Source organism: Chiloscyllium plagiosum, unplaced genomic scaffold, assembly GCF_037043375.1.
Source record: "Chiloscyllium plagiosum isolate Xiang-an unplaced genomic scaffold, Cpla_swu_hap1 HiC_scaffold_1, whole genome shotgun sequence".
Taxonomy (NCBI): Eukaryota; Metazoa; Chordata; class Chondrichthyes; order Orectolobiformes; family Hemiscylliidae; genus Chiloscyllium; species Chiloscyllium plagiosum.
The window spans coordinates 157659525-157673581 of NW_028270139.1; the positions used below are offsets into that span (position 1 = coordinate 157659525).

At 41.4% G+C, this 14057-nt stretch overlaps 1 protein-coding gene across 4 annotated transcripts in view; it reads left to right on the forward strand.

Annotated features, from left to right (window-relative positions):
- Positions 1–11014, forward strand: part of aup1 (AUP1 lipid droplet regulating VLDL assembly factor) — a 58349-nt gene extending 47335 nt beyond the window's left edge. For all 4 annotated transcript variants that reach the window (XM_043693565.2, XM_043693656.2, XM_043693846.2 and 1 more), the window contains exons 10-12: positions 4744–4922; positions 8341–8432; positions 10634–11014. In XM_043693565.2, coding sequence (XP_043549500.1) covers positions 4744–4922; positions 8341–8432; positions 10634–10697 — 335 coding nt within the window. In that variant the 3' untranslated portion in view covers positions 10698–11014. The remainder of the gene's footprint in view (positions 1–4743; positions 4923–8340; positions 8433–10633) is intronic.
- The last annotated feature ends 3043 nt before the right edge of the window (positions 11015–14057 follow it).

Below are 14057 nucleotides of genomic sequence, written 5' to 3' on the forward strand. Positions count from 1 at the left end.
ATGAGGAGAAATGTCTTTATGCAGCAAGTGGTGAGGCTTATGCAGTTCTCTGCTACAGAAAACTGTTGAAGCCAAAACACTGAAGACTTTCAAGAAAGATGTAGATATTGTTCTTAGGATGAAAGGGATCAAAGGATGTGGGAGAAACCAAGAATAGAGTACTGAGTTGGATGATCACCCATGATGATATTGAATGGTGAATCAGTCTCGAAGAGCCAAATGACCTGCTCCTGTTCCTGAGTTCAAATATAACAAAATCTGGACAATATCCAAGCTTGAGTTGATAAAAGGTAAGTAACATTTGCATCACACAAATGCCAGGTAATGACCATCTCTGACAAAGAGACAATTAATCACCGCCCATGGCATTCAATATTGTTATGATCACTGAATTCCCCAATACCATTGACCAGGAACTGAGCTGAACTAGTCAAATGACGTTAAAAATTGCACAATGCTAGGTTATCGTCCAACAGATTTATTTGAAAGTACAAGCTTTGAGTGCTGCTCCTTTGTCAGGAAGCTAATGAAGCAGGATCATAGGACCAAGACTTTATAGTAAAAGATCAAGCTGTCATACAACTGATGTGAAGTATTGAACAAGCCTGGATCACTGAGATTTTAATCACTTAGAATGGGGATACAGGTTTTAATTGATTAATATGCAAAGCCCAGAATTTTGAACATTTACTATAAATTCTGTCTGATGATCCTGCCCCAATAGCTACCTGACGAATGAGCAGGGTTCCGAAAGCTTGTACTTTAAACTAAACCTGTTGGACTATAACTTGGTGTTGTGTGATTTTTAATTAAACTCCACCCTAGTCCAACACCAGCACCACCTCATCATAGTCACATAACTCAGTGCGACAAGAGAAGGTCAGAGGCCAGGAATGCATTCGCAAATAACTTGCCTCCTAATTCCCCAAAATCTGTTCATCATCTAAAAGGCACGAGTCAGGAACAACATTCCCTCTGAGCTGTGAGGTCTAGGTATTGTGTACAGCGAAACTTGTCAGTCCACTAATTGCGACATTGACTTCTACTTCCAGAAGCCTTGGAGTCCTGCATACCCTGAAGGAAAATTAGAGGGAACACTGGTGTGGTGAACATCATTGGATGTTAGGTTCACACCTACAATCCAGACACTGGACAAATAATCCAGGCTCTTATGTCCAGAGTACTATTCAGGCAGTGCAATCTTTCAAGTGAGACATGACAGTCCTGCCTGCTCACTGAAGTAAGGTTTAAGATTATGTGCTACAATCTCAAAGAGTGGGGGAGTTCTACCAGGGTTCTCGTCAATATTTATGCCTCTGTCAACATCACAAAAAAGCCAAAGATGGTCTATTTTTGTCACCTTGTTCTTTGTAATGCTTTGCCGTGCACAGATTGACTGCAACATTTCCTTCATTACAACAGTGCTTCTTTAGTTGTACAATACTTTCTGAAAATGTTTTTGCGGAATGTTTATCATTGGGAAGACCAGCATTTATTGGTAATGTTCACTGCCCATTTTCTGCCATTGGAGGGCAGTGTGACATTTACGTATGTGGTTTGAAAATCAGTGGAAAGAAGAGGCTGGCTGTGTTGCTTCAACGATGTAGGTCCTTCGCTCATTACATTGCTACTCAGGGATCCCTCTCAGGCTACAACATTGAAAGTCAGTCCACAAGCATTGACTTTTTTTTTCTTTCATGCGCACATATTTGAAGGCGTCTGGATAGATTAACAAAAGCAAATAAGATTGTGGACTTTGTAAAGAAAGGCATAGGATAGAAAAGCAAGGAGGTCATGCTCAACATACATGAAACACTAGGTCAACTCCAGTGAGAATATTATATGCTTTAATTGGGCTGCATTTTTCAGGAAGCGCATTCTTTTAAGAATGCAAAGCAGATAGAAAGAGGCATTTTTTTTTGTTTGCATGGTATGTGGCCTTTGTTACCATCTCTACATGCCCTTGAAGTGATCAGATTGCTGAGTCTATTCAGAGTTGAGTCAATCTCATTGCAAGTCACATCTACGCCAGAACAGGTAAAGGTGGCAGATTTGCTTTCTAAACGATCATTGGTGAGCTAGCAATTGCTGTTAGTTTCACAGCCACTATTGCTGAGACCAGCTTTCCATTCCAAATTATGAATTAAATTCAAACTCCATGGTAGGATTTGGATTCACCTCCCTGCCACTGGATTATGTTGAGTGATATTACCACTGTGCCATCATTTTCCAATACCAACAACTGCAGTACTTATATGGGTCGTCAATGTAGTAAGGTATCCTTAACAGCGACACTGTCAGGCATTGGGAGATACATAAGGAGATATTAAGTGCCATGGTCATTAATCAAAAGCATGAGTTTTAAGGAGCATCCTGAAGCTGAGAGACAATTCCCCCTCAAAATCTTTGAGAGGTTTTGAGAGGGAATTGAAGAGCTGAGAACCTCGGCTACTGCAAGTTTTAGTGAAGCTATTGGAAATGTAAAACGGGCAGAATTGGAGTAGTGCAAAGATATCAGAGGATTGTAGGTGATGGTGGTTATAATAATAGTGAGACTGCGGTGTTGGAAAGGCACAGTGGGTCAGGCAGCATTCAAGGAGCAGGAGAGTTGACGTTTTGGGCATTGGCCTATCGTCACTTCATGCCTGAAGCATCGACTCTCCTCCTCAGATGCTGCCTGACCTCATGTGCCTTTCCAGCACCCTACACTCAACTCAGATTTCCAGCATCTGCAGTCCTCACTTTCTCCAAGGTTATAATAATAGGAATGGACAATACCATAGATGGCTTTGAAAAGCAAGATATTTTTTAAATCGAGCCTCAGTCAAACTGCCCTCCAATGTCAGTGAATGATAAGTAAACAGGATTTGGTGTAGGTTAGGACACAGGCAGCAGAATTTTGCCTCCACTTAAGTTCATGAAGCGTGGAAGATGAGATTCTGTTCTCGAACCTGTTAAACCATTACAATAACATGAAGACCATAAGATGTAGGTGCAGAAGTAGGCTATTCTGTCCTTTGAGTCTGTTCCACCATTCAGTGAGATCACAACTAATCTGATCACCCTCAGTTCCAGTTTTCCTACCTATTATCCATTGCTCTTGATGCCCATGCTGATTAAAAATCTGTCTGTCTCAGCCTTGAATATACTCAATAACTCAAAATCTAAAGCCTTTTGCATGTAAGATTTCCAGGTTTACTACTCTCTGAGACAAATAAATCTTCCTCATTTCTTTCTTAAATAGTTGACCCCTTACTCAGATTATGCCGCCTTCCCCCAGAGGAAACAACTTGTCAACATTTCCCAATTCACGCTCCCCAAGAATCTTGTATGTTTCGGTGAGGTCACCTCTGATTCCTCTAAACTCCAATGTTAAAAGTGCAGGCCCAATGTACACAACCTCTCCTCAAAAGAAAATCTTTCCGTGCCTGGGTTCAATTTGGTGAACCTTCTCTGGACTGTCTCCAATGCCAGGATATCTTTCCTTAGATGAGAGGACCAAAGCTATCCACAGTATTCCAACTTTAGTCTAACAAGTGTCTTATATAGATTTAGACCTCCCTGTTTTTGCACTCTGTCCCCACCTTTTTTTTAAAAAAGGCCATCTGTCCATTTGCCTTCCCTTTTACTCATGGAATCAAAATGCTAGATTGTGACGACCCGAAATCCCTCTGTGCTGAAACTTACTCCAGTTTTTCTCCATTTACATTTTCATTCAGCTCATGAATTAATCCTGTTTATGTGCAGACCTCACATTTTCACATTTTATTCAATTTGTCAAGATTTTGCCCACTCACCTAACTTGTCTATGCCCCTCTGCAAACTTGTGTCATCTTTACCCTTTGCTTTCCCACCTATTTTATGTAATCCAAAATTTTGCTATAGTACTATGTACCTTCAACATCCAAGTCATTAATGCATGTTAGAGATAATTGCGGTCCACCTCTGATCCTTTTGGCATTCCACTAGTTACAGGTTGCCATTCTGAAACTAAAGTCCAAAAGTGAAAGAGAATTTGACATCTGAAAAATACTAGTTCACGCAGTGTTGATTCTTACCTTCAGAGTCTGGGTGATAGTATGGTCGGACAGATTGCCCATTCTTTAAAGAACGTGTTCCTTTTTTGTTCTGATGAAAATATTAGATTATTTGAAGGGTGAGTGAGCTAATCTTCTAGTTTATAACTTAGGTGAGTGAAGATAAATATTTAATTTGAAGAGAATTCAGTGTTTGGCATTGACCTGAATCTCAGTTGACACTCCATGCAATATTGAAAGGAATGCTGCACTTGTGGTTGTTCAGTCCGTTGAATTAACATTTAAAATGGGGCCCCTGTCTGTCTTCTCTGGAAGCTTTAAAAAATTCTATTGCATTGTTTTAAAAATGAGCAGAATGATTTCTTCCCTGGTAACATTTATTCCACCAATATCAATAAAATGCCAGTTAACTGGTCATTACAGCATGGCTGTTTGCAGGAGATTGCTGTTCCCAATTGTTTCATTTGCTTCATTACAACTGTTAAGTGCTGTGGGATGACTCTAGGTGCAGCATAAATGTCAGTTCTTTATTTTACTGTCTTTGATAATTTGGAAGTTGTGTGTATCTTCTGTTGAAATATTCTTTAGAAGTCCCGATGTGATACAGTTTTTATGCAACCTTTTGAAGATTGACTTGAAGTTTGAGCGACCAGCCTACATGTCCTAAGCTTGCCCATTGACTTTGCTTTCCTTTCCACTTCCTCAGTTAATACGAAGTGTGTTGACACAACCATCACGAATCTGCTGGAGGGAAGGGTACAGTTCACGCCAGAAGAAGTGTCAGTCAGTCCTTCCAGCATATCATTATCAAATAAGCCTCAACTGGCGTCTTGTAAATTAGTTACCTCTCTGAAGAAGGCACCAAAGGACGCATCTACTGCCAAGGTAAACGTCAGTGCTGGCTCCAATCATTTTAAGTTAGGCAGCTCCTGATTACAATTGCACACCCATCTCTCAAATACCATTCAAGTAGGATTACTAAGTCAACAAAAGATCTCCCTAATGCCTGGCCACCATCTCCCTCCAAGGCATATGTCAAGTGATGGAATACTCTCTACTTGCATGGGTTATTTGCAGCTCTAACAATACTGAAGAAGTTTGACACTATCTAGAACAGGGCACCCAACATGATTAGCCTCCAATACACCACCTTCAGCATTCACTCTCTCCACTAACAATAGCAATGTGTACTATCTACAAGATGCACTGCAGTAACTCATCATGGCTCCTCAGACAGCACCTGGAATGTCAACGGCCCAGCAGGAAAAGGGCAGCAGATACATTGGAACACCTTTAGGTTTCTGTCCAAGCAATACACCATCCTGACATGGAAATATGTGCTGTTCCTTCACACTTGCTGGGTCATAATCTTAGTGCTGCCTCACTAATGGCTGTTTTGGTGCACCGACACAACGTGAACTGTAGTTGTACAAGAAGGCAGGTCATTACTACCTTCCCCAGGACAATTAGGGATGGGCAATAAATGCTGACCTAACTTCTATCTCCCAGATCCCATGAATGTATTTAAAACAAAACATTCTTAGAATCATAACCAATGTAGAAAGATGCAGTCAGTCCATTGTGTCTGTTAATATCACAGACGCGCTACCCGCAGTCTAATCCCAGTTTCCTTCTACCGTTGACCAGAGCTGTTGCTATTCTGGAATCTTTGCATCACCTTAAGATAGACTGAATGGACCCCATAAATCAAAGGTAGCATTGGTAAAAGTCATGTAACTTTTTATTTGTCTTTGCTTATCAATTCACCTTTTTTCACAAAAAGAAATGGATGTGTTCTCATCCCACAGTTAAGTGCTTCCTGTGGGACTGTAATCTCTTCATTCACTTGCCTTGAGGAGGAAAGCAGGGTAATCAAGTTATTTTCTAATGTGTACCCTCACTGGAGACTTTCTATATCCACATGAAATGGCTGTAAGATGATTCTTAGTGTCAACACCTGACTTCTGAATTTTCAGACTGGCAATGCATCCCCAAAAGGTGATCTTAACAGAGGCATGTAAAGCTCTGCCATTCTGTCCTCTTGAGTATTCTCAGTTCTAACTGTTATATCTTCAGCTACTGAGGTCCTAAGGTTTTGAATTCTCTGCTAAACGTATTCACTTCTTTACCTCTCTCTCAACCTTAATCTTTACCAAGTATTTGTCATCTGTCGTAATATCTCTATATAAGGCTTGATGTCCATTCTGGTTTGATAACATTCCTGCGATGTCAGTTTGGACGTTTTAATACATCCAAGGTGTTATGATAATGCAAGTTGTGATGAGGTTGGTGGGAAAAAAAGGAGGTACTAAGATCGTGGTTTCAGTAGCAGATGTGACAAAATGGGGTAGATTTTGACCATGTCCCAGATGTGGATATAGACAAACTTGGTGCAGGTATGGGGTTGGAAGCTGATTCACCAAGATTGGAGTGAGCCTGTTCAGGCTTAGGCAATTGCCAACAAGCGAGGTAATGCTGTCGGGCAAGGAAACAGTTTGTGACAGGGACCAAAGATGTTGATCTTCCCAAACTTTCAACTGCCCCATGACATGATCTCAGACCAACTTTGAAGTAATGGAAAGATTGCCCATGGTGGTGATGAGATGCAACTCAGTTTCATCAATGTACTTTTGGAAACCGGCTCTATTTTTGGCTGATGGTCAGAGGCAACATACTGACAGCAAGAGGAGTTAAGGATGGATCATTGATGGATGGCAAGGGATTCTCCTCACCTCCACCTTGCCCTCAAGGCAAGCATGTCCTTCTCTAACTAAAGAGACCAAAACTGTCCACAGTACCTCACTTTGAATCTCAGCAAAGTCCCTGACAATTTCAACAAGACTTCTTTATTGTTCAGATTGCAAGAAAGGAGCAAGGAGAAAGAGTTTCAAACCAGTAAAAGACTATTTTAGGCCTGATAATAAAATATCAAGAATAGCTCTTTACACTTACAGTGGAATGGATTCCTGGATAGAGTTGTGAAACCAAAAACTCTGGAAACACTTTAAAAAAACAATTGGATTTGGCAGTGCAATGATTTCAAAAAGACGACTAAGGCAAAATTTACCAGAATGGTACCAAAGATTCAGGAGCTTCTTTTCTGCAGAAAGTCTGCTGAAGCTGAGATTGTTTGCTTTGGATCAGAGATGACTAAGGGCAGGTTTAATTAATGAGGGTTGTAATTATGAGGGATTGGTCAAATAAATAAGCAAAACGTGTTTCTACTGGCAGCGAGGCTGGTAACCAGAATGGATAGGTTTAAGATAACTGGCAAAAGAATCCAAGAAGGCAGTGAAATTTGTTATGCAGCCGTTTATAATCTGGACTGTAACATTTAAAGTGAGTTGGTTAAATCATGAAAAACAAAATATTTTCAGGGCTCTTGAAAAAGAAGGGGAAGGGACTGGAGGTGGATTGCAGACCTCTTCCACTGTGGCAGGACAAACTTGTTGGGTTGAATGCCATTCCTCCTCATATTTGCTGTGTGAGTTTCCACACCAGGAAGTGATCTTGAGGCTTAACAAGCCCATTGATGTTTATCAGAGATCAGCATACCTATGACAGTATGGTTAATGTACATTTGTACAGCAACCTTGAAATGGTAAAACATCTAGTTACACTTCAGAGGGGGATGTGATTTGACCAATTTGACACTGAGTCACACTAAGACAAGTGCTGAAAGCTGGGCCATGGAGGTGAATTGGAATCAGGGAGGTGGGGTGGTTTAAAGGAAGAGCATGGTTTATGGAAGGAATTCCAAAGTTAAGACTGAACAGCCAAAGTCATTGATGTTAATCAGGGAGGGTACATGAAGCTGGGTGTAGAGATCTTAGATGCTTCAGGGACTTGAAGAGATTGTAAAAATTGAAAGAAATGGGAGAATAGAGGCATTTGAAAAACAAGGATGAGAATTTTTAAAATGACTTTGACCTGGCAATATCTCGGAGTAGCTCAATGGGAGGGATGAAGGCGAAAGAAACTTAGTGCAAATTGCAATTTGGACAGGCTTCACCTTGGCCATCAATACAGTCCAGAATTGCATCAAACTACCCTAGTATCATCAGTATCCTTTCCACAATTTGTGTTATTGTATGAAAGGATCTGTCAGTTCCTATTAATCTATATGTTTAAACCACATCTATTTCAAGAACTACCACATTTCAGAAAGAACAATATTGACTTCATTTGCAGGTAAGGAAATCTGTGATAGCAGTTGGAGTTGAATCTAGATTGTGCAGGGTAAGGTAACTGTGATGCCCATCGCTGAGTCTCATTGTCATTTTTTTTGTCGTATTTTCCAAAGCCTGTTGCTAAAACGAGGTTTGAGAAATCACCAGTTGACAGACACCTATCCCTACAGGAAAGGAAAGAAGCCCTATATGCCTACGCAAGGAGGTCAGTACCGGTTTTATAAAGTACAATAGCCTTCGCTTGCTTGTTCACACCTTCTATCGCACACTTCATGTGGCTGTGGGTAATGGGTACTTCTTCTTGAACTTGGGCATTCCAGCCTTCACCCCAAATCACCAGATAAAATAATAAATCCGTTTTCACAAACTTTATTTAAGACACCCTTGACTGAAAAAGCCAAACACAACCTCACAACCTTTCTCCACTCCAGTCTGTATACATTAAAGTATGTGTCTTGGAGTCATAGGATGTGGACATGACCGGTATGGCCAACATTTGTTGTCCATTTCTAATTCCCCCTGTACTACCATTTCAAAGGTAACCACATTACAATACACCTGAAGTCGCATGTAAATCAGGTTCCTTAAGGGTGGCAGATTTCTTTTCCTATTGGACATCAGTGAATTGATGGGCTTTTACAACAATAGTTGTCATGGTGACCATTAAAATTAGCTTTCAGTTCCAGATTTATGAATTGAATTTAAATTCCTCAGGCAAAATGACCTTCCTCTGTGCTGTAGACCTCTCTGATTCCAGGACTTCACCAGCCGTTATGGACTTACATTCTCTAAGCATCATCTTGGTCTCGAGATTATTAGCCCCATGACATTGTCGCTATATCACCATCCCCACCCAACTCTGGACTTTGCAGTTCCCACCACAGCAGATATTAAACCTCAGGATGATCTTTTGCCACTGTTTTTAAGTGTCGCACTTAAACTCTCATGGCATTACCATCATTGAATCACCCACTATCAACACCCTTGGGGTTACAATTGACCAGAAACTCAGCTGGTCTCACCCCATCAACACAGTGGATGCAAGTACAGGTCAGAGTCTTGGAATACAGCAGCAAGTAGCTCACTTCCTGACTCCATAAACCATCTACAAAGTATAAGCCAGGAATGCAATACTCCCCACTTGATTGGATGGGTGCAGCTCCAACAACATTCAGAGCTTGAAACCATCCAGCCCATTTGTCTAGTGTCCACAGCTTCCACCGCTGACACTCAGTCACAGCAGTGTGTACTGTCTAGAGACATCGCAGAAATTCAGCAATGACATTACTATCTACCAAGCCCATGACTATTCCATCTCAAAGCAGCAGATACATGGGAACACCACTACCTGCAAGTTCTCCTCCAAGCCACTCACCATCCTGACTTGGAAATATATGCAGAAAATATATTGCCGTTCCTACATTGTCGCTGGGTCAAAATCCTGGAATTCCCTCCGTAGTGGCACTATGGGTCAGCCTACAACCCATGTACAGCAGTGGTTCAAGAAGGCAGCTCACCATCACCTTGCCAATAGCAGTTCAATGCAGGCAATAAATACCAAGCTTTGACAAAGGGTCAGTTAGACTCGAAACGTCAGCTCTTTTCTCTCCTTACAGATGCTGCCAGACCTGCTGAGATTTTCCAGCATTTTCTCTTTTGGTTTCAGATTCCAGCATCCACAGTAATTTGCTTTTAAATACCAACACCCCATGAGTTTAAAAAAAAGTACTGTTAATTTCAGGTCATGCCGTTGTCTGGTTAAAATATTTTGCCCTGCTGTGTACCCATCTCCCAAAAAGTTGGGTTTTGGGCTAATTCGCTGTGGTAATGAACACTGAACTTTACAGCGTAGTACAGGTCCTTTGGCCCTCAATGTTGCGCCCACCTGTGAAACCAATCTGAAGCCTATCTAACCTACACTTTCATTTTCATCCAAATGTTTATCCAGTGGCCACTTAAATGACCTTAAAGTTGGTGAGCCTACTACTGTTGCAGGCAGCGCATTCTGCACCCCTACTACTCCGAGTAAAGAAACTACCTCTGCCATCTGCCCTATATCTATCACCCTTCAATTTAAAGCTAAGTCCCCTCATGCAAGCCATCACTATCCGAGGAAAAAGGCTCTCACTGTCCGTTAACTGCGTGAGCTTGTTAGCTAAACAGCCGACCTGGCAGAAATAACCTCAGTGCTTAATATGGTGGGAAGCATAGCATTAGTTGCTGCACATAAATCAGCAGTGATTGGGCGTAGTGTATGATGGTTTGTAGGTACGTTTACAGTATAAATTGCTGTGCTGCTGGAGATCAGAAAAAGTAGTTCATTTTTCAGAGCAGCCCTGTCTATCAGTGGCCTGGCCCAAGTGTTGTTCTTGTGTAATCTGACCACCTTCTCCCTTCCTGAGACAGACAGTACATAGAGAAGCACGGATTGCAGCTCGACACTGAAGAGAGCCAGGCAGAAGAGCCTTGAGTTCAGCTGCGGGAACTCAGCATTCAAGATGTCACCCTTCGTTTCCTGTTCATAGCTCTGTGTAAATGGCACCGGAACAATTTTTTTTCTTTTTTTTTGGTTTATTTTGTTTGAAAAAATTTCTCCAGCAATATGGGTCTGATTTTTAAGATGTTTCATGGGTAAACTTTACAACTAAAATAATCGAGGGGAGGGAGGATGGAGAGTGCAGAGTGGTCTGCATGGCAATCATGCATGTTCATCTGTTGGATATTTCGAATATTCTGAAAAGAGATTGTGTCCCTTTTTTGGAGTCTTTATAAAGATCTTACAACTGATTGCTGTCCTGCCTTCATTGTCGTGTCCAATGAAAGCCTTTTATTTGCTTGCAATTTTGAATTTCTTTAGATCCTTACAATGAATATAAAGCAGGGTCAGAAAAGGCAGCTAAGTGTGTTTATTAGATGTTCAAATATGGCCACAAGCCAATTCCGTAGTCTGCAGATTCTCAATCCTTTTCCTCTGTTTGTTGTTCCTCTTTCAATTACATGGGTCTCGAGCCTTTGTTCTCTGTAACTATGCTGCTTCCGCCTCACCCTCAAAGGATGATAGTACGCCCTTTAGTTCATGTCAACTTTATACAGGACACTTTTTATATGTTTGAACAACTTGTGAGTGCCTTTAATGATTGCAGATGATATGTTAACATAGGTTGTGGATTGGTTAACAGGCTGAAAGCAGAGAACGGAAATAACTTTCTTAAAAATCAAACACAAGGGAATGCTGCACAAATTTTGGACTAGCAGCATCTGTGCAGAAAGAAATGTTTCAAATCTGATATGACCCTGCCTCAAATGAAAAATGGTTCCCATTTAATAAGCATTCTGCATCATTCTGAGGTTCACAGGCTGTGACCTGTGACCAGTACCACAAAGATCAGTGTTTGGACAGCCTCAAGTTCAGCTGTGGGAAGCCAACACTCAAGACATATTCACAGCTATGTCTAAATTTGTAAAAGTCTCACGATCTATATCAATGATTTGAGTGTGGGCACAATTGTAATATTACCAAATTTGCAAATGATGCAAAACTTGGTGGAAAGCATAATTAGATCAAGTCAACAAGTTTATGAAATGAAAACTATTAACTAATCTACTGGAGTTTTCAGAAGATGTAACCAAGATAATAAGACGATAAGATATAGGAGCAGAATTAGGCTTTTCAGCCCATCAAGTCTGCTCCACCATTCAGTCCTGGCTGATGTTTCTCAAAGAGAAAGTGAGGGCTGCAGATGCTGGAGATCAGAGCTGAAAATATGTTGCTGGAAAAGCGCAGCAGGTCAGGCAGCATCCAAGGAGCAGGAGAATCGACGTTTTGGGCATGAGCCCTCTCATGCCCGAAACGTCGATTCTCCTGTTCCTTGGATGCTGCCTGACCTGCTGCGCTTTTCCAAGATTCCACCTCATCCTTCTAAACTCAGAGTACAGATCCAGAGTCCTCAAGTGCTCCTCATGTGACAGGCCCTTCATTTCTGGGATCATGCTTGTAAATCTACTCTGAATCCCCCAAAGCCAACCTCCCTGAAATATGGGGTCCAAAATAAATCTTAATATTCTGAATGTATGACCAGATCAATGTACAATGTCAGTAGTACATCTTTGCTATTCTAGCTCTCTTGAAATGAACGCTAACATTACATTTGCCTTTCCTTACTACCAGGTGAAGCTTATGCCCGGAATGTTGACTCCCTTGCTCCTTGGATGCAGCTTGACCTGCTGTGCTTTTCCAGCATCACACTCTTAACTCTGATCTGCAGTTGTCACTTTCTCCCTGCCAACTGAAGCTGCATGCTAACCTTTAAGAGATTCCTGGACTATGACTTCCAAACTCTGTGCTTCAGATTTCTGAAGTTTTTCCCCATTTAGAAAGTTTTCTTATGTCTCTATTCTTCCAAGCAAAGTTCTTCCTATTTTTCCTACCTCATGCTTGCCCACATTATATTCTACCTACCACTTCTTTGCCCACTCTCCCAGCCTGTCCAAGTCCATCTGCACCCTCATACTTCCTCAACACTACCTATCCCTACACCCATCTTTATGTCATCTGTTAACTTAGCAACAATACCTTCAGTCCCTTCATCCAGACCCTAATGTGTAACGTGAATAGTGAGAGGTGGAAAGTTTAAGGGTGATACACGCGGCAAGTACTTCATACAGGGTGGTGGGCGTTTGAGATGCATTGCCAGCAGAGGTGGTAGAGGCAGGCACGGTAGATTCATTTAAGATGCGTCTGGACAGATGCATTAGTAGGTGGGGAGCAGAGGAATGAAGGTGTTTAGGAATTGACCGACAGGTTTAGACGGTACATTGGATCGGCTCAGACTTGGAGGGCTGACGGGCCTGTTCCTGGGCTGTAATTTTTCTTTGTTCTTTATTTTGTTCTTTGTTTGTAATCTTGGTTCTGAGCCTGCATACTGTGCTAGCAAATGGTTGCCATCCTGAAAAAGGCTCCCTTATCCCCACTCTCTGCCTTCTTCCAGTCAGCCAAATCTCTATTCATGCCAGTACCTTGGCCTTAACAACATGGGCTCATTTTTAGCAGACTGTTCTGCAGCACCTATCAAAACCTCCTCATTACCTCCTCAAAGAATGCTAACTAATTCATTAGGCATGACCTCCCCTTCATGAATAGATAAAGAAGAACCAATGGATCTGGTGAAATAAAGAACTGTGGATGCTGGAGATCTGAAACAAAAAAAAAACATTGTTGAAGAAACTCAGTAGGTCTGCCGGCTGTTGTGAAGAAAAGACAGTTAACATTTCAAGTCTAGTGAACTTTCCCACATAAAGTATTGGCATGTTTTGATAAAGTCCCACAAAAGAGACTAATGGGCACCTGGGATTGGGTGTCATTTACTAATGTGGATTGAAAATTGGTCGACAGATTGGAAACAAAATGTGAGAAGAAATTGGTCTTTTCCCAGGTGGTGTTTTGGGGCCCCAACTATTTCTAACATATATAAATAATTTGGATGACAGACAAAAATGCATTTTTTCCAAATTTGCTGTAGAAACAAAACAAGGTGGGGTTGTGAGGAGAATTCAACCAGGACGATTAGATGAATTAAATGCACGGACAAACATGGCCGTAACTTGAATAAATGGGAAGTTACGTACTTTCAGTGTGGGAAACAAAAATGAATTATTTAAATGCAAGTGTGAATGAACAAAGCAGACAGATGCAACAAGCAAATGAGAAGGTGGTGTATTGGCCTTCGTTGCAAGAGGATTTGAGCCAGAAGTTCTGATGTCTTGCTGCAGTTATGCATGGCCTTGGTGAGACCACAGCCAGAGTATTGCATGCAAGTTTGATCTAGGCGAA